Below are 22,143 nucleotides of genomic sequence, written 5' to 3'. Positions count from 1 at the left end.
TATTTTCTGTCTGTCTGTGCACTATTAAATGCTGAGCGAGACCATTCGCTCAGCTCCACCAGACTCCACCTCTCTCTTTGTTTATTTCCAGGTTTCTGTTTCTGGTTTGACGTCCCCCACTCCGGCCATCTTTGTGACACTCATACACTAATTCATCAGCACTTCAAGAGACCAGACTTGGTGGTGCAGGGTAGGACTGAGGTGCATTGGTGGAGCTCTGAAAGGAAGTCCCAACAGTGCTACGTCTGGCTACAGTTCCTGTCACATGCCATGTCTTTTCATGAGCACAACATTTACAAACAGTGGTCTCTAATAAACAGTTATAACTAACCCCCACCCCCTACTGAGATAGAACCCAACAGTTGGCTAGAGAGATAATCGGAAGACTATAGTTTCTTACCAGTCCATAGAGCATCTCATACAGGACAGAGCCAAGACACCACCAGTCCACTGTATTGTCATATGGCTGCTTTCTGAGGACCTCTGGTGCAAGGTACTGAAAGAAAAATGGAAGAAACATTTATTGTATTCTTCAATCTCAGCAGTGCACATGCATAAATTAACAGAAATAGACATTTTATGTGAATAAAAACAAAACATCCCTGGGGCACAATGGGTTTATAAACCCTGCAACTATAAGTATGAAGTCACTATATCAAATATACAAATTAACCCTCAATCAAACTTGACCTAAAAGGAGAGTCACAAATACTGTTGTGTACTGAGTGTGAAGCCAATATCTTTAAAACTCTTTAAAAACTATATTGAAATAGCAACCCAAAACCAAAAAGTCACATGAACCCAAAATTGCACAAGACAGAAAAGCTGAAGTAGCTGCGTCCACATTTTTACAAAAATAATAATTTCCCCTCATGTGGATGCTTACAAAGACAGAACTGGTTTTGAAGATCAAGAAAACATGTCTGCAATAGAAAACCATTATAGATCAAGGATACAAATTTCACCAGAGTTGTTTACATAACAATTTACATAAGACGTCTGTGAGAAATGGTTTCTGAAATACAAGGTGTTTAATGTGTGATTGCAGATTCGAATAACACAATGAAAGGGGTGTTCCACAAGGGTCGTATTAATTAAAATGTTTAGACAAAACACACGCATATAAATATATATGTTTATACATATATATATATTATTATATATATCATATATATATATATATATATATATATATATATATATATATATATATATATATATATATATATATATATATATATATATATATATATATATATATATATTATATATATATATATATAGTGCCTGTAGAAAGTCTACACCCCCTTGACCTTTTTTCAAATTTTGCTGTGTCAGTGCCTCAGTTTCTTGCATTTAAATGATTTTTTCCCCCACTTATCTACACACCATACTCCACATTGTTTAGGGGGAAAAAAGTTTGTATTGAGAAAAAAAATTACATATTAAAAAATACAAAACTGAAAGATCATAATTGGATAAGTCTCCACACCCGATTTAATACTTGGTGGTAGCACCTTTGGCAGCAATTACAGCTGTGAGTCTGTTGGGATAGGTCTCTACCAACTTTGCACACCTAGATGTGGCAATATTTGACCATTCTTATTTACAAAACTGTTCAAGCTCTGTAAAGTTCCGTGGTGAGCATTGATGGACAGCAATCTTCAAGTCATGCCACAAATTTTCAACTGGATTTAGGTCAGGGCTCTGACTGGGCCACTCAAGGACATTTACCTTTTTGTTCCTTAACCACTCCAGTGTAGCTTTGGCTGTGTGCTTTGGGTCGTTGTCATGCAGAAAGGTGAACTTCTGTCCCAGTTTCATCTTTCTTGCAGAGGGCAGCAGGTTCTTTGGGTGATTCGCTATGTTGGGTTTGCACCAAACATAATGCTTTGTATTTAGGCCAAAAAGTTCCATTTTAGTTTAGTCAGACCACAAAACTTTTTTTGTCACGGCTACATAATCTCCAGAGTGTTTTTTTTTTATGCATGCTTCAAATGGGATTCAAGGTGGGCTTTCTTGAGTAATGGCTTCCTTCTTGCCACCCTACCATACAGGCTAGATTTGTGGAGTGCTTGGGATATTGTTGTCACAGGCACACTTTGACTAGTCTCTTGCAAAGTTGCCATTGGCCTCTTGGTAGGCTCTCTGATCAGTCTCCTTCTTGCTCGGTCATCCAGTTTGGAGGGACGGCCTGATCTAGGCAGGGTCTTGGTGGTGACAAACATCTTCCACTTCTTAATAATCGTCTTGACCGTGCTCCAATGGATATTCAAGGCCTTGATTTTTATTTTTATTTTTAACCTATCCCAATCTGTACCTTTCAACGACTTTGTCCCAGAGTTCTTTTGACAGCGCCTTGGTGCTCATGGTTGAGTCTTTGCTTTGAAATGCACTACCCAGAAGAGGATCAGGAACTGCCCACAACAGGAACTGCTGAATTTATCCTGAAATCATGTGAATCACTACAATTTAACACAGATGGAGGCCCACATACATACAGTAATCCGTTGTGTATCTGCCTGTCACATATCCACCCTAACTGTTTATCCGCAATGATCAAGTTCTTCAGCAACATCACCCACATGTACAGTGCTAATGAAAAATGCTACAGGAAAGCAAAAGCGAGTTGTGCTTACAATAAAAATTTTATTTTTTCATAAACCTATGCATTTTGCTACTGTGTAAATTACCTGACACTAATGTAAGTGCATACAGCACTGTGGCAGGGCAGGAGCCCTGCGCATGAAGAGGGATTTTTGTGTAAATGTACATTGTAAAAAGTGCGGATTTACTGTAATTAATTAATGAAGTACCTGACACTTCTGGCAGAGCCTGCCTGTTGTGTGTGATTACCAGGTGTGGAATCTAAATCAGCAGGTAGGTATGTTCCAGCAGGGCAACAGGTATAAAAACATTCAATTTATTCACCTCAGGACTGCTGCAAAACCAACTGGGCTAAACAAGATGAAATTCACCGAAAATCAGGGTTGGAAACAGAAGAGTGAGTAAGCAAGTCGAAACTTCCGATAGACGGGCGAGTAGCCGGATTTAATTTATTATTGAACAGAGATTAGTTCAGAGATTGTAGATCCCTCCAAAGTTTTCGTACACTGTGTTGCATGCACTCTGTGCGCAACCATTGCTGGTAGTGTCATGTGAATTGTTGAATGTTTAGATACATAAATAAACCTTGTTTGCCATTGGGACGTATCAACTGCAACCTCCATCTCAATCTCTTGCCTGTCACTTAGCAGCAAATTCACACACCCACATGGCAGACAGCCACCCTGTCACAAGCATTAATACCTTGGATCTTTCTAAACAAGGAATTTAGAGGAGCTCCCTAAAAAAAGATGAATCTCAAAACAATAATTGTGTGAATATAGTAATTGTTACAGCTGTGTATAATGGCATTTAAAACAGGATTCATTTTTCTGACTTATCTGCCCTTAGTCTGGTCTACTGTGATATGCAATATTACAGTGTGTGTGTGTGTATATAATATATTAGTAACAGAGTCTAATAGGAACAAATTAGTCAAATTCATACTTATGAATGTAACTAATATTTTTCCAGTTTAGGGGTCTGTTGCCATGGGAACATAGAAACTCACTTCCGGTGTCCCACAAAAAGTATTTGTGGTGTCGTCCTGAGAAATTCCTTCTTTGCACAGCCCAAAATCAGTTAAAACTATGTGACCCTAAAAAAACAAAAGCATTACAAAATTATTTAACACAATGATCATTCAAAGGCTGAAATAACAATGCAAGTTCTTGTAATACAGATGTTTTAACTTTGTTGTTTATGTAGAAATTGTGCTGCATGTCTGATGTTTTTTGACAGACTTCAGTTTGAAGAATGCAACACAAAACCTAATGACTTCTTATTTACTGAAGAAAAGTTTTGTAATGTCAACATATCCATGAAGAACAGGCTTTGTTCTCTTTTGGCCATATCAGCTATTTCCTACAGCGTGACAGTGTTTTCAGCAGGGACAACCGACTCAATTTTTCAAATGGGAATGTCAGTTCTGGTTTGCAAAGTTAACAGAAAGTGTATAATTCCAGACAGGCTAACTTTGAAGGGATGAGACAGGAACTGAAACAAATAGACTGGGCAGGTGAATTGGAGGATATGACAGTTGAAGTTGAGATTTAAAGTGATAATACCAGGTTTAACAAGCAATCAATAAGATGGTTAAACAGACAAATTAAAAATAAACTTAGAAAAAAAAAGACTGCCAAAAAATGATAAAAATTTAGGAGTTTGTGTAAACAAGTACAAATGGCTATTAAAAGAACAGAGATTTTGAAAGTACTGTGAAAGAGGAGGCTAAGGAATGATGGGATGAATGACAACAATGTTTATAAGGAATACTAAATATCTGATGTATTAAACAAATATTTTTTGAATATTTTCACCAGAAAGGATACAAGTAACATGTAGACAGTGCTGCCCGTATGCGCACATACACACAGGTCTTAAAGGTTTCAGCATCAGTGAAGTAGAGGTATTAAATAAGCTACAGTAGCTGGAAAAAACAAAATCGCTGGGCCCAGATGAGGTATATCCAAGGGAGCTTAAGAAAACAAGGGTAGAAATAAGCTGACCACTGGCTACAATTAAATAGTTTTAGAGAAACATGGGCGATCCCCGTAGACTGGAAGCTTGTGATGTGGTGCAATTTTTCAAAAAAAGGGGGGATAAAAGACAAAGCCAGATAATTATAGACCTATTAGTTTAATTTCCAGAACGTGCAAAATGATGCTAGCAATATTAAGAGGTAAGTATTTATACAGCAACAATGTTATAAGGGATAGACCACATGGGTTCACAAGAGGGAGGTCATGCTTGACTAACCTACTTTACTTTTTTGAGAATGTTAAAGCAAATGTAGAAGATGGCAATGTTTATGATATAATTTATCTTGATTTTCAAAAGGCCTTTGACAAAGTCCCACATGAAAGACTTACATACATTAAAATCAATAAGAATACAGGGGAGGACCTGTAATTGGATACAGAACGGATTAAAAAACAGAAAGCAGACAGCAATTGTGAGAGGTGTAAAATCTGATGGGGGGGGGGGGGGTGAATTTAGCGGGGACCACAAGAGACTGTACTTGGACCCTTACCGTTCTTTATTTACATAAATAACTTTGTACCAAGATACACACTGCAAGATTGGTATCCTCTGCAAATTTAACAAACTTGGGAGAGTAGTGGACTCTGAAACCGCAGCCCAGCTAAGTAAGTGTTTTGGACCTTCTCTGTAACTGCGCAAACGTGCGGAAAATACACTGTAATGTTAAGAAAGGTAAAGTATTGCATATCAGGCGTAAGAAGTATAAAATGAACGGGATGGAAATAGGAGATGAGGACTTTGAAAAGGACCTCGGTTATAGTGGTCATCATTTAAAGTACCTCGCCAATGAGGTGAGGTAATTGAATGTAAACACAATGTTAGGCTGTATTGTAAAACGCGTGGAATACAAGTCTAGAGAGGTCATGCTAACAACATACAACACCCTAATTAGACCCCACCTAGAATATTGTGTACAGTTTTGGTCATCTCACTACAAAAAAATACATCATTGCACTCGAGAAAGTGCAGAGATGGGCTGATCCCAGGACTTCGTGACATGAGCTATGGGGGCAGGTTAAAATAATTAAATCTCTTCAGCCAAGAAAAAAGAAGGGAAAGAGGGGACTTTATTGCAGTCTTTAAAATCATAAATGGTATAGATAAAGTTAGCCCAGGACTGTGATACTACTTCAAATTTAGCAAAGAGATGAACAAGATGGCATACATGGAGGCTAGATTCTGTGCTTTTAAATTAGCTCCCCCCAGTAGGTGGTGTGCTAACAAGAGACGAATCTTGATGGGTCGAATGTACTTTTCCCGTTCTCTTTTGTTCTTATCAAAGTTAGCAGCAGAAAATGCTGAGAAGGAGGAATATCCAAAACAAAAAAAAATAGTAAGGAAGCCTACCACAAAGCAGCAAGTACAAGACAAAGTAGATTAAATAGATGTAGGTAAGGATACCCTTTATAAAAAAACAGTTTTCACTATAATCTGCAATCAAGTGAGAAAATAATACCGTCATTTGATTTTGGTTCAATCTTAAGACTTTCTATAATAAATGTAGTACAGTACACTTACTTGAGAGTCTAGTAAAATGTTCTCTGGTTTCAAATCCCTTTAAAAACAAAGAAGACAATCTTATAAAATATAATTCCTTTCTGTAAGCTGCATTTAAGTTGCCAAAGTGTTGTGTTTCTAATGTATCAAGTCACCATCACATAGCAGCAATGTAGACATGAAATTTAGCTGCACTCATTTCTTTTGGCATATGTATAAATTCAGCCCAACACTGCCCCTGCATTGGAACCTACAGTATTACATTTGAAGTTCTAGGACAGGAAATCATTTTTAGCCTCTGTAAAAAATAACTTTACTGAAGTTTACAGTGACTGACATAACATCAAGGAAAATTCAAGCTGAAAAGACGCTTTAGATTGACTAGATTTGTGCTTTATTTGCATCACTGCAGTGTGCTTACATGTTTTGTTTTTTTTGGGGGGGGGGGGGGGGGGGGGGGGGGATAACATGTAAATGTTAAAGAACCAGTAGTAAACATATTTATACTGCTTATACCTATGTTGTTTAGCAATGGTTTTAGAACATTTACTTTTTTAGATGTTATAAATTTACTGTTTTTATCGTTGCCCTTAAAAGAGGGAAACTTTACAGTGGTGCACACAAACATAAATCTGACCCATTGTCTTCTGCCCCGTGTTTTCTTCTGGCATGAGGATGAACAGTAATACTGTCACAGAAATGTATCATCAATAAATATATTAGCTCATTACCTGTAAACAATATTTATTGAATGTAAGTAGCCCAGTGCACTCGCCATTTCTGCAATGTAAAACCTCGCTCTAGGCTCTGGAAAGGTGCGTTCCCTTTGTAGATGGAAAAACAGCTGCAATGTAAGGGATAAGGCACAACCAGTCAATAGAAATCTCTTTTTGACACTATTGTTTCCTCGTTCTTCAAAACTGGAATATTACAACAAGCAATGGATTATAACGTACAGGAGGGTAAGTTTTATTGATTTATTTTACTAGCTTCAATGTCTTTAAAATACTGGTTAAGCTACTTTTCTTTACATGGCTCAAGTTGAGGACAGCAAAGTTGTTATTTTCAGACTACTGAAACTGGACTGAACTCACAGATCAGTCTCTAGCACTAGCAGTTCATAATCCAACAGTAAATGGTAATACACTGTTCAAATATGGCTTATGCAGATAAAATAAACCACAGTAGATGGAGTGCTACGTTTAAAATACTACATTTATGTTGTAGTGCATGGAGAACAAAGCTTGAACTATTATTCAAACAAGCCCTTTCTCATAACAATTCAATTTTCAAACTAGGCTTTAATGAGGCCATTAGGGTAGTGTTCAATTTCAAATTACAAAACATATCCCAAAATAGTAAATTTCAGTAAAGTATATTGTTACTTCTACCTTTACAACAATCTGCAGCAGGCCACTCATTTATTTTTATTTTTTTTACTGTCTTGTCAGTACTGGACTAGTTCCCTTTAAGACAATAAGGAGTGATTGCGTAAACAGTGGATAAATTAATCCCGAACTACAACTTTGGGAGCAGAAGAGTATTATTGACTGATCTCCATAAACATAGCTGTAACCATGACTTTGCAATCACTTCCCTTAAATGTACTTCCTTAATTTCACACAATGATTTAATTAAGGATGCAGCAACTGTGGGGCTGTCCCACATTTCCAAACAATGTAATACAACCACTGAATCAGCTACAATTTCCTAATTGTCAAAGTGTTCGATATAGATGGATATTCAAATCTGAACTCCCCTTGTTGCTGCTAACTATTCCACTGCTAAATAAGGAGATTGCAAAGGAAACAGAAACTAGTTTCTGATAAGCCAGCCCACTTGGATATTCTCTTTACATGACAATATAAAAGTTAATTGACATAAAACTTAGTACATATTTTGTATTAACTTCACATTTAACCCTCAAAATACTAAGCATTGATTAAACTGATTCAAAAAGTTTTTTTTTTTTTTTTTAAACCAAAACACCTGTTAATATTACAAACCTAGAACCCAACAACTAAGTAATATAGTTCTCTTCAACAATTTCAAGGTGTTTTGTTTCTCATTTTTTAACTTTAACATGATCTTTTTCTTCTTTCATAAAATTAGAGTTAATCAAAGGATAGAGTTAACACTTTGAAAATATGGCCCATGGTATCAAGCAGTTTTCTAATCTATTAGACAGAGACTAAAACTACCCCAAGTTTGGATCTGCTCCAAGCTTTCCCAACGATAGAGAATCACAGAATGCATTACGTACCAAGTATGAAGGAAATGTATATGTATTACACAATGTATTCTTCCACAGCATTGAAGATAATGAATGTCACCGGCATCTCAAATGGTTTATAAGATATTAACTGTTGAAATGCCAGCAGCTGCAGATAGCTATCTCCTTACAGGTATGCTTTCTTACAGTAAATGAGCAGTGACCACATGGTCACAATATTGATAAAGAATTACCAGTAATCCCAGGCTCTGGCTGATGATTTTCAGTATGATGCACTGATCTGACACCAGTATCTATACTACATAGCAGACTTCTCTTATTTGTTCCAGTGCACACCTCCACAGGCGATTCATGACTCTCCAAAGCTGTAGAAACAGTACTGTTTTACCAACTCACCTCTCCTCCATTAATGAAATCCAGCACAAAGTAAAGCTTGTCTGCTGTTTGGAAAGAATAATGTAGCCTAACCAAGAAAGGATGTTTTATATTCTTTAGCAGCACGTTGCGTTCAGCCATTATGTGTTTTTGCTAGGAGAAAGAACACAAAATAAAAAAAAGAAATTCCAGTGAAATAAAATAAAATAAAGCAAATTGTCCAACATCAGGTCAACATCAATATTGTATATTACCTCTCTCCGGTTAAGAATTACTCTTTTCTGTAAGACTTTGATTGCATAATATGTATTGTCCAGTTTATGTTTTGCAAGAAGAACCTGGCAAGATACAAAACATGCAAAATATTTTTGATTGCTGGAAAATATGTATTACAACAGCAGGATTTTTTTCATTTCTTAAAACATGTAAAATGGAAACCAGCAGAGCAGAACTGTTTTGTATTGGGGGTTTCACTTCTCAAACTAATTCAAAGCAGTCCTGACTGGTCACACCTGGATCTGATTTATCATTTCCTCATTCTCGCCTATGATCAATCTGCATTCTCAACTGCACATTCAAGAGCCATCAATACTACTTCTGACTGACGCCCTTCGAGGACAAAACGGTACAATCCAAAGTTAGGTATTTAGGAGGGAGAGAGTTTTCAATTCCTTCCCTGATCAAACAACTACTTAGTAATAGGCAGGGTGAAAAATAGTTTGTTGAAAGACACACATCTCCTTTACATTGAGGTAATAATTTAAATAACAAACTGAAATACCAACCTTCCCAAAGCTCCCTTTTCCAATGACTTTGAGGAAGTCAAAGTTTGTTGGTTTAGCTCTGAAAGATTAAAATGAAACAGAATTTAATACAAGTTTAGACTATATTTGACCAATGCATGTACAACCCCTTAAATGTTTACTACAGAGGCTTCATTATTCACATATATAAGAATGTAAAACAAGAAAATATAAAATATAAAACAACAAATAACATACTGAGGATTTCCAGATGGACCCAGGTTAATATCACTGGAGGTAGAATTGTGCTATGTATATAACAAAAGAAGAAAATATTAAAACATTAATAATATATTATTATTCAAGAACTAATATTCCACACATGGTCACACTGCATTATCAGCAAATGTTACAAAAAAGACCATCCCAGATTAATCTACAGATGAATACTCAATAACAAACGGTGTTGAAGATCTTAAGAGTATTAAATACGGCTATCATGTACGTACTGTTACATTAAAACAGAAAAAGACAAGACTTGCATCAAGTTTCATGGAAAACTTGCCCCTTCAAAATTGGCCTGAATACTTAAGCTTTGCAGATGAGTAGAATTCCTTTAGCCTTGTCTGCAAATCCTGCATACACATTCATCTGCCTGTAGGACATGGTGATAGTGACAGTGATTTCCCCCAGCAGGATCAAATTCTCTTAATTGGGGCTTTCCTCCAATTTACAGATTTACAGCTACAATACAGTAACTGCATTTACATCTGAGGGACTGTGTATTTTCTGCAAAAGACCATTTCATTTTGATAGAGGCAATAGTTAACATTTGTTTATTTGGGCCATGCAAAATTAATGTTTAGCTTCTGAGAGGCTTTTTGTTATGGAAAAACAGCAGTGTTTTTTTCTCCATTATTTAGTCACTAATAAATCACAGATTTAATGCATGTAAAGAACTTTCTTTAACCTAGTATGGTTCCAGATATTATTTTCTAAAACATGTGTTTTTAAAAATGCACACATGAGACCTACATGGCGAATAGAAGAGTATGGCAGGTGTGATGTATGGAATTCATTTGTTAGCTATTACCCTTTGAAAATAAGTTTAATAGAATACTAACTTTTTCTTCATCATCTTCTGAAGGATCAGAAAGATTACTTGGTTTGTCCATCAGAAGAAATGCCCTCACATCAGGACTGAAAAAGAGAGAATATACTAATCTTACTGATGCAGGGGGGAAAAAAAGCCTTTTTCATACTGCTACAAACATATGTAACCTCCATTTGAAGCATAAGCTTTTTTTTCCTTGTTAAAGCAGCATTGGTAAAAGCATTGCCATGTTTAATGTTTCTTTGACATAAATATAGTTTATCATTTTTTTCATGGTTTTTTTTTTTTAATATTTATTTTCACCCAGAATTCCAGTAATGTTACTGTGGTACTGAGGAAAACTAAGTACTGAAATTCAACGTTCTACTGCATGCATCCCTGTTTTAGTACCAAGGAGATGTATTAATTATGCACAGCAGGTCGTATCTTGATCTTGGGTGCCAAGGTACAGCAGTTTCAGTAACTGTTCCTGTTTTTAATTAGCTAACACAAAGACATACAGTTGTTACAATGCTGCTGGTGGGACTGACATACAAAGAGTATTAAAACCTGCATTTTTGTTAAAACTATACTGACTGAATACGAAACAAAAGTTCATTATTAAGGCATAACACCGTTTATAAAATAAAATATTGAAAAGAAAAAGGAAAAAATGCAAAAAAATAAGATACTTACTGGTTATTTAGTTGAGGATGTGTGACCAATCTCTGAATAAATTCATTTAGCCCTGATCTTCTTTGCTTTATAAATTCTGTGTAAATGTAATAATACAATGTATATAGTATAATTCTCTTTTATAACGATAGTGCTTATGTAGGCATTTATGTATTATAAAATGATTCAAGAGTGTATGTGAACAATGACAATCTTTGATTTAATTTGCCAGACCCACATTTGACAAGCACACACATGAATGATATAGGCATACATAACTGATCAATGAGTTTTCAACACACTAATGAAGAAACTAAACTCAATCTCCTCTGTTTGTTAGCTGCTCTCCAAGTTGTTAATCTGTAATCTTTAACCAGAAGAATTCTCAATGTTTAATTACAAATTCAAGTGGAAACCCACATAATAGAATTGATAAACCTGAAGAGTAAACTATATTGCTTAAATGAATCATGCAGCATGTTAACACAGCATTAGCTAGTACTTACTCAGCAAATAGCATTAATGTCCTTGAATATAAAAACTGAGACACTTTGCAAAAACTGTACACATCTTAAAATTTACATTTCAAAAGTAGGAGCCTGCAGTGGGTGGTCTAAAAGTACAGAAAGAAAAGCGGCACATAGATGAATTGCTATCCTCTGAAAATGTGTTAGATCATGCTGTGTTCAAACAGAAAAAACCTCTGTGCCATCTTACAGTGAGGCAACAACGTAAAATATTACCACACAGTATTTCTGTATTTCTCATGAAGACACTGAGAAAGACTTCTATTCAAGACTTTGTCAAATAGTCGTACACGTTTCATGAGATAGTATGTCACTGTGATCAATACACATTGTGTTTAAAATAGTATATAATACAATGGAACCATGTAAAGTAGATTCGGGCAAGAGGTTCACAAGATATAGCTTTCAGCACTGTGAAAAGTACTGTGATGTAGATTCTGATACCCTTGATTAACTTGCCAAGGATTGCCCATACACAGCTGTACACAATGTGAAATAGCTACAAATGTAAGTCTGTACAGCTGTTTCTACAATATTTCTGTTACCAGGTCGATCTACTCCTCTTAGTCAAGTGTTATTTGTATTTGCTTTTTTGTTATTGATTAACCAAATATATTTTAATTAAAAACACAACCTAAATCATAAATACATGTAGTTATTTTCAAAGCAGTTAACTGTCTGTGACCAGTGGTAGATAAAATGGTAAAGCTATCTGTGCCTCCTTATACGTTCGTAGAAATATATGAAGTAAATTAATTTTTTCAAGATCATACATGGTAGCATGTTCTTAGTAATTTGAAATACATTTTTTTTTTTTTTAAATGCATTTACCTGGATCAAAGTTGTCACCGAATATTCGCTTTGCTGGGAGCTTCAAGTTTATGTTAGGAAACTGTTTCTTTAGCTATGAAAGAAAATGACATGTTTAAAATGAAAAGGAAAATAAGGGTAAGGGATGATTTACAGTACATCCTTAAATTAGAGCCTTTGTGAGCTTGGGGTTCAAGATCCAGGAATCCTGGATGCTTAAACAGTTTATATTTTAAATAGATGTTCCAGGAAATACAGAAAAATTAGAGTTCAATTATTTGAGGTAGTTGGACTGAAACTTTTCGCTCTCCACAGGCATTTCCGTAGGAAGGCTTGTCAGCCAAACAATTTACATTCTGTTTTTCCACTTTTTTTGAATTTAACAACAGTAATTACAAAAGGAAACTACTTCATATAAAATCAGTACCATACAATCTAACATATCTTTATCCTAAAGCTCACTGATGGCCCTGAAGCCATTGAAATAACGCACAAAGCATGACTGCAATTGAACTGCTACTACCCAGATTTTATAAACAGTACAATATGTTATAAAACAAGTGCGTTTTAAACAAAACCAAACAAATCACCATGATATACAGCACTAGCATTACTTTTAAACAAAAATACATGAATTTATTTTATGGACCTCAATTTCTAACCAGATCTCCAATCACAAAAACTAAAAGGGCTTTATTTATTTATATTCAGTTAAATGGAGCAGACAGACATTAAATTTATCAGATCAAATCCAACCAAAACCAGGTAAAAGTACCCTCAACCAAGTAGTTACACTGCTAACTGTGTAATTATAGCCATATAGGTATACCACATCCCCCAATGAAACTTGCATCAAAATTGAATTAGACACAATTATGTCCCTTGGTTTAGTTCAAACACAGCACATCTCTGTTTCGTTACTAAGGTTCCACACCCGGTGCCTCTGTCTGTGCTGGACAAGCTGCCACTGAGCTCACAATATCTGTCCCTTTAAAAATGATCCGGTATAATAAAACGTAAACTGTAATATCTAGTTGCTGGCTATTTGTAATTATTCCCTAAGTAACAAGACACTGCTGCATGATCATTCCATATGTAGATGCTCTGTAAAAGCTAACAGAACTTAAAAGTCGCTTTAAACCGCAATTAATTTAAAGCAACCAAGGGATTAAATGTAAAATCTAATAAAAAAAAAACACATTTAAAATACATTTTATAATATCAAAACGTGTATAGTATAAATACGTTTATCGTCTCAATCCTCTGCTGTGGCCATTACCTATTGACCTGTGGGTCTGGGCACCGAACTACTGCCATCTATCACCTAGCAGAGTTACTAGCAATTGAAATAACAGTATCTGTCTGCCAGTTTACTTACTGTGTTGTACAGTTTATCAAACTCTGCATATCTCCTGAAGACAAACCACTCATGTCTGCCGACAGAAACCATTACTTTGTAAACCTAAAAGAAGAAAAAGCAGGCATTGTTAGGGAGAAGAAGAAAATCACATTGTTTTTTGTTGTTTTGTGGATAATAAAAGCTGTATTCCCACTAGTTTACTGGATGCACCATGAAAGGACATTTTGGGTCTGGTTAGAAGTCATCAATTCTGACAGATACATTTAGGAGTTTGGTATGAAAGGCAGTGAGAAACCAAGTGTAACCCTGTGCCATCTGAAAAAAAGCCAGCTGAAATCTGATTAGATTGCACTGATAACATTTTTATTTTGTCTCCAAGATGTATAAATATCAGAACATTCTCTGCCACTTCATGAAATGTTATTATTATTTATACTCATAACATGCCCTTTGGTTGTATTCAAATGATTTATAATATATATATATATACATTCACACACACACGAGCATCAAAAGAAACTTACCACTATTCTAACACATTTATTTTCAAGGGAAAAAAAAAAAAAGGTATATAAATGATGGCCACTGACAAAGTGTTTTTGGTTTCATTTTAATCACTCGATCATTCATCCTTGACCATGACATGCTTGAGTGACCATGACTGAAGCGTATGCACTTAATCACCTAATTAGTTGATTGGACACTGGATATGGAGTGATTTCAGCTGTTGAATTGCAAGCTTAAATAAAAGCAAATCACAGAAAAAAAACAATATGCCACGTCTGTCAAGAGAGCAGCGTCTTCGTACAATCGGCATGTTGGAGGTTGGACTAGGGCAGCATACTGTGGCTTGCCGTCTTGGGTGCTTACAGCCAGCAATTTCAAAGCCGGTGAGATGGTATAACCAGACACACACTGTCAACGACAGGCCACGAACTGGGAGACCAAGAGTCACAATACCTGCCCAAGATCGACAGATCGATTTGCAGCACCTCTGCGACGTCAATTGTTAAATCAGCACAATAAAAAAAGTGACTGCACCTTTTTTGATCACATCTGGTGAATTTTATCCAAATATAAGTGATACATTTGTTTTGATGCTCAAATATAAGTGATATGTTTGTTTTGATGCTCAAATATAAGTGATACGTTTATTTTGATGCTCAGTACACACACACATAATACTTGTTTTTAAAACTACAATTAAAAGGCATTGACATACTGTGTGACATGCGCAAAAACTTTATGCATCCCAAAAGATTTGTACAGTTTTACTGTATTCTCCTGCAGCCCTTAAATGCCTGTAGAATGATTTATACAGAACAAACACTGTAGCAGCAGTATATATAGTAAGATCCATTGCATATTCAATAACGCACACCAGCAAGCCACTTCTACTTACAGTATAGCGCTTCTTTTTATCCCGTTGCTCATTATGGCAAGGAATGCTGACATAGGGGCAGCTTGGCTCGGCATCCATCTTGTTCAAACACACAGGCTGGTGATGACTCAAGGGTAACTGATGAGAAAAGGATTTTCAAGGTTCAGATCCAACAAAGCAAAGCATATGGGTGGACATCTGAATTCCCATCATGTCACTAAAAAAAAAAAAAAAAAAAGAAGGATCAGATATTTTAATACATTACAAACAACACACACACACAATCCATGGAATCTTTAATTTGAATGATGTACTGTACACTCTTATTGTATTAAAGGGTGTAATAACCAAAGCTAAGAAAACAAAACAAAAAAAAAAAATTTTTTTTAAGCCCCACTCATCTTAATTTAACAATAGCACTATACATGTTGCTTCCTGTCCTTGTTTACATCACGTGCAGCAATATGACCCGACTGGAGCCATACTATGTTACTGTATGTGGGGTCATTTTGAGTCCTTCTACAATAACAGCTGCACATAAATTGCGCAAGAATAGGACACAGAGCATTCCCATGAAACTTACTGGGGTCTAGTTTAATGGCCTCAACAGGCCTTTAACTGTATTAATGTTTTTCCCCATAGGCCGATACATTGACCCCCATATTAGTAACATCACTGAATACCATAAAAAAGCAGCATTGTTTCATCAAAATTGCATATCTTCCAACTCTAAGTCATAGGGCCACAGAGTAAGGCTTTACAACCCTGCTATTGGCCCTACAGGTTTTTCAAGGTAATAGTCTACATCGGTATTGTGCTTTTTGCATATGTTTTTGCATGTGGCATCTGACGATCTATATATAAACATGACCTACTGTTTTAATTTAGTTCAACACATTTATTTATTTTGTTTTGTTAACAACAGCTGCATTACGGACTATACAGTATCAAATATTTAAGTTTAGAAAACTGGCTTTTCACCAGGACAGATAGCCACAAAAAGGCACTACTTTCCTCATTTTAGTCTAAAATATTCTGCAAAGCAGGGGCCATAAAATTCAGAACACTGCGTAACAAAGATACAGTTCCACTACTTTCCAAGGTAGGGTTGGAATCTCTCTCAAACAGACAGAACATCCGGACAATAGCTCATTATAAGTCAGGCTTTTTTTTAACATTACAGTGTAAGTAAAGGTACAAATAAACAGGAAAACAATCTTGTAGTCTTCAATTTACACATTGAAGCTTGCGCATTAGTCTAACAATCTCTTACTTGAGAGGCTCAGCAACCAGCCTAATACTCTGTTCTTCATTATGTTAGGCCCTCATGCCCACACTATTTCTAGTAAGCCTCAGTGAACCTTCCCTACCTTGTATGAAATATTTGCACAGTGTGGCGGGGTGCCAGTCCCCCTTGACAGAGAATACCCGCTGCTCTCGCCTTCTCAACTGCTACTCGTGCTGACATAAATCAGCACGATACCTGTGCGTTTAGTGTCTACTGTTTTGTCGGTCTTTATTTTGGCCAACGTGCCGTTTGTTTTGTGTTAGTGTTTTGCGTTTTGTTTAAACCTTTTATTTTACAATAAAACCAGCACAACAGTGCATTTCATTCATTACCCCGGTGCTGTCTGTGTGTCCATCTCTTCTGGGTCTGACATCACCACCAGCCAGCCTGTTCACACACACATAGACAGTACATTCCAAATGCTGACATTCTGGTACACATTACTGCTCATGCATGCAGGCAATTAGCAAATGGCTAAAGGCTAGAACTAGCTTCAGATTACAGTTCCCTTCAACAGCATGTCCAATGCAGTTAACTATTAGCTGGAAAAAAGTGTGCTGGGAAAATACAATTCATGCAAATTGTACATCATGGATGATGTGTTTAGAATGAAAACACTTTTTTTCTGTGTCTCAGCAGTCCTCTAGGCGAGTACTTAAAACAAATGTACAGATAGCAGGGTTCTCACCAGCACTGTTGAGCGTGACGAACCACTACGTTGCTACCTGGAAAAATGACGCTACAATCAGGCTGCTAAGCTGTGTTTTCAGTTTGCGTAATGGACAAAAAATAATAATGTGAAACATTGTTGATTATTCCTTTATGTGAGAAATTAGTTTGCTTAAAATACTTGTTTCAGCTGTCAATACTCTTCAATGGGTTAGTTGTGACAGCATGTTCTTTAGTTTGGTGCATATAATGTATGCGACACAGAGACAAGAATGAACTTCACTGAACTTTATTAGCACATTCCCCCCTGTTGACAGATGAGACTAGATCAGGGGTCTCCAACCCTGGTCCTGGAGAGCCCCTATCCATCAGGTTTTATAGGTATCTTTACATCATCAGTGGTTAAAGATCTGGAACACCTGTTAATCTTGACTAATTAAACTAATAATTGGTTCAATTAAGTAATTGAGCTCCAGGACCAGGGTTGGAGACCCCTGGACTAGATCCTGGGTGCGCCCCCGATACACAGCTCTGTAAAAAGCAACATCATTGCAAATCTTTATTATTATATAATAATACGTTCCATCTCAGACTTTCATTTAGTCAGCCACTGTGGCTAAAGTAACTTAACATCCTTTTTTAGCCACAATGGAAAAACTTTAGCCAGTTAACAATACTATAAACAAGTTATATAAACATACTGTTTCAGCAAGGCAAAAAGACTATTTTATCTAAAAACATGCATATATTTGCCATATCCTAGACCCTAGTCTACTGCTAAGTTTCATTCGTGAACTGTTCAGGAGACCATTCTGTACTGTCATTTAAGTGCTACCAACAGATTGACTAAATGTTCTACTACAGTAAAAATATTAAATTAGATGTTTACCGGAAACTTAAATTGGGTAATAGCAATACTAAATACAGATACAGTAGACATTCAGAAAGCTCCATTACCATATAGCATGAATTTATACTTTATGGATGCACTGTGAATATTCTATTACTTGTGTGTTACTCAGAATGCAGTCCATAAGTAGAATTTGTAAACAATCAAGGAACTACCCAATCAACCTTTTAAAACCCAGTGGCACATTCTGGTCTACACCTAACCTAGTTTTTATTCCATAGGAAGCAGGCACGTTATTTATACCACTCTAAAGTGAATGATGAAGATAATTCCTCCGGTATCACGAATAAGTACATCACCATGACCTGCTGTACTGCTACTGCCAAAGGTTTGTAAACACCTAGAATTTTAGGATCAACATAATTTAAATATTTTATTTAAAATAATCAAAGAAACTACAAAATGATATTGCAAAAGTATACCAGAAGCCATATTAATACAGTATTTCATGTTAGATTTTGAAGCGCCACATTTTTGTATTTGTCAATGTTTTTCGTTCATTATATAGAAAACTACAAAGCGGTATTCAATTCAATATGTTAACGTAACATTATTCGGCAGGTTTCATTCGACTTTATGAAGCAAAATGAGTTAATTCCATAGGGTGACGCAAAACTTTTGGCCACAGCTATATATATATATATAATGAAAGTGTACCATACAGATACACTACGACCACACACTACATCCCCAGAGTCTGAAACCAGGAACTTATGGTAAAAGATGTTGCTGACCCAAGGCTGTACACAAGTATATCACTAGCACTTAACAAGAGCAATCAGGACCTTTCACCCAAAGTCAATATCTATCACAACAGGTTCCTTTTAAAAGCACACATTAAGATAACTCAAACACGGTAGGGAGTGTTAACAAATGGCTGACACAGCATGTGTTGTTAATAAGGAGTTTATTCTTGTTGTTTTCAGTTAAGTGATCATCAGTGCATGTAAACCATCGATTAATCGTGTCTCATACCGAAAGTAAACGATATCAAAACTCATGTTACCATGTCATAAGTATAAAAGTATGCTACATGAAACAAGTATGATGTGAGCCTAAATAAAGGAACCTAACAAAACTAGAAATGGGAACTTTTGTGAACAAAAAACAAAGCACCTCCAGCAGCATACATAATCTAAAGCCCAACATATACACGAGGAAGCAAGTTTCCATACAATATGTTTCTTCGTGTCTATTGGATGTCTCTGTTTTTCCAGAAAAGAGAAAATATGTTTTTCTGAGTAGACCAGGGTTCTACTTTTAAAAATATTTTCAAGAAACATTTAGCCTTTAGCCAATCAGGAGAGACTGTGAGCATGAGTGACTATGCAAGACCGTGACTTCTAAAGAAGATGACATGGTTTGGAATCCTGCTATGCATTACTGTCATTTCAGGTTATTCGTGGACCTACAAGCCTCACCAGCTCCTCAAAAGTGTCTGGCTCCATATGAACAAAATTGTGATAAGTTAAGCGTAGCTCATTTAAAAGATTATGGTAGGCTCCTCTCTCCTCACAATTCAGGATCCACTTATTTGTCCACAAGACTGTTCCTGTGCTTTCCCATCTTTTACAGTTTTAGTGCATTTATAAGTGCAGCACCACTCCATTTCCTCCATTTTTGGAACGTGCAGCAGGAATGATCACATGCTGCTTGAAAGTTTCCCTACAATTTTTAAAAACTCCAAAGTGGCAGAGAAGAAGGTTAATGGGACTTTGAGAGAATCATAGAACAGAACTGTGGATCAGCTGTAAAGATCCATCCTACTGTATTCCAAAACATGTGTTCTATATTACGAGGTTAAAGCAATTCTCCAGTGAAAGGGTTACTTTCTACTAGGCACTATCAATTGAACTTCAGTAAAAAAAATCAAATACAGCTGTGTATGAAACATTAACACAATAACTCAAATAGCTGTCAGCTATGCAGAAACTTCAAAAGTCACATGGCCTCAACATGGCTGCCATATTAGTTCAGAGGTCAAGGTAATGGTCAGCATCAGCAAAACATTTACCATGACATGCTCATACAACCCTGCAAATATGAAGTCACTATCTATGAAATATTAAGTTTCTGGGATACAGTACCAGGCTTTGACACTGTGGCAGCAGAAGCTTTGCCAAAAAAATAAAAATAAATAAAAACAATACTGTGGGTGCAATAAGCAGGTTTGAAAACTCATACAGTATAAGCACCTCTACGGGGATGTTTAATTAGTACTACAGTATCAGTATTGTTCAAATGTAAATCACCAAGCTCTACAGTAAATTCACCATCCCCGACTCTGATAATCTGTAATTATCAGCATCATTTCTTCTTGCAGTGAAATCTAGCAATGGTATTTCAGAACAGCCGTAATGGACGGCAATAAAATTAACCTATTCTTAAATTGCTTCACAATTGCAAACTAGTTATTGTTATTGTAGCTGTACTTCAAATTTGCGGTTACAGGCAATAACACTGTACATGGATAGTAGTTTGACCACTCTTCAAAGCAGACATCTTTAAATAAAAACACTTTAAAAGGAAATCGTATCTACATTGTTGGGTAGCACATTGTGCTGTAGGAATGTAGCAATTTCTGCCTAATACAAAAGATAAACTTACCACAGAGCATTTCTGAAGCAGTTTCACCCAGGCTGAGGCACAACACAACCTGCAATAGGAGAGGAGCCTTGTGCACTGCTAAAGGGGAATGAGCTGCATCAAAGCACAATCAGAATGGCCACACTCAGCAGCCCCCTGTGCAATTAGCTAAACCCTTCTGGGAATCCTTGGGGAATTGCATCCCTCCTTGTTTACCGTGTGAACACAACCCCTGCCTTCCAGGTCTTCAGAATAGAACAGCTTCTCTTTATCAGATTTTTTTTTTTCTTAAAGCACACAAGGCTGACATGAGCGCATACAATTTAGAAAGGACATTTTCAAACACAAAATGTATCATTTTATTATTAGTAGTAGCAACTTGAAAAAGAGCAATGCATATAATTGCTTACAGTACACATTAAAAAATGTAAAACAATAATTGCATGATGTTTACCAGCATTTACAGGCAAGTAATAAAACCACAAAGCCTACACTGAATTAATAATTTAACACAATTCAGATCGCAAACCCTATAGTAGACCACAATGCTAATGGTTGCATTACTGAAAACAGCCTGGCTGAGTCTATGAAATATAATTTAAGGGTCAGTGCATTTTAAAGCTACAGTACATCATCAGTGACATCAGATTTAAATTAAGAATTTAAAATCCCCAAAGAAAGAGTGCAAAAAGGTAACATTTTATAACAATGATATCCTGTAATAGGGTATATAAACAATATCCCTTTCACACAGACAAGTTATGACAGCTCAGATTATGACTGCAAGTATGTTGGGTATTTTTGTCGTTGGTGTTACACGCTTTCATTTCTTTCAAATACAATGGCTGATCAAGAACGAGGTAGTAATTAGAGTCTGGAATAAGTTAAGGAATTGTTAACTTTACGAGCTGACAAGGAGAATTCACAAACAGAAGGGACAGTGAGTAATGCCTGAATTTATGGGCGAATCGCAGTTGCCATGAAAATGACCTGTTGACTGACAGCTTTGAAAGTTGTACTCACATGATCCCTTTGGCTATGTGAAAGGGTTATGACAGTATTATACTGGCATAGATTGCACAATTCTGTGCTGTGTGAATGGGTATTTTAAATAATTATTTTAAACATCTCTAAGACGGCACAGTAGCTGCATTTAAGGGTGAAAGGGGCTTAAGTACAGCATCTAGTGCAGATATTGTATTTGTGATTTCAAACCAATATGTTGTTCATGTTTCTCCAATTTAAACCCAATTGAGAATCACCGGAAACTACACCTCAACAGTGCCACTGCAGCAGAATCTGCTTTTCATATGTTGAGAAAACCATGCCGTCCACTTTCAGTTCTCATC

The 22,143-nt window shown here is 36.2% G+C and overlaps 1 protein-coding gene across 3 annotated transcripts in view; it reads right to left on the bottom strand.

Moving 5' to 3' along the window:
* sgk3 (serum/glucocorticoid regulated kinase family member 3) overlaps positions 1–22,143 on the bottom strand; it is a 31,525-nt gene that overhangs the window by 2,191 nt on the left and 7,191 nt on the right. For all 3 annotated transcript variants that reach the window (XM_041245875.1, XM_041245876.1, XM_041245874.1), the window contains 13 exons: positions 15,363–15,558; positions 13,979–14,062; positions 12,622–12,694; positions 11,285–11,360; positions 10,620–10,695; positions 9,754–9,803; positions 9,538–9,595; positions 9,007–9,090; positions 8,774–8,905; positions 6,876–6,988; positions 6,166–6,202; positions 3,617–3,703; positions 401–496 (listed from right to left, as the gene is read on the bottom strand). In XM_041245875.1, coding sequence (XP_041101809.1) covers positions 401–496; positions 3,617–3,703; positions 6,166–6,202; positions 6,876–6,988; positions 8,774–8,905; positions 9,007–9,090; positions 9,538–9,595; positions 9,754–9,803; positions 10,620–10,695; positions 11,285–11,360; positions 12,622–12,694; positions 13,979–14,062; positions 15,363–15,440 — 1,044 coding nt within the window. In that variant the 5' untranslated portion in view covers positions 15,441–15,558. The remainder of the gene's footprint in view (positions 1–400; positions 497–3,616; positions 3,704–6,165; positions 6,203–6,875; positions 6,989–8,773; positions 8,906–9,006; positions 9,091–9,537; positions 9,596–9,753; positions 9,804–10,619; positions 10,696–11,284; positions 11,361–12,621; positions 12,695–13,978; positions 14,063–15,362; positions 15,559–22,143) is intronic.

The sequence above is a fragment of the Polyodon spathula genome, chromosome 3, assembly GCF_017654505.1.
Source record: "Polyodon spathula isolate WHYD16114869_AA chromosome 3, ASM1765450v1, whole genome shotgun sequence".
NCBI lineage: Eukaryota > Metazoa > Chordata > Actinopteri > Acipenseriformes > Polyodontidae > Polyodon > Polyodon spathula.
Note: the sequence above shows the minus strand (reverse complement) of the source record. Positions and strands in the feature narration are given on the sequence as shown.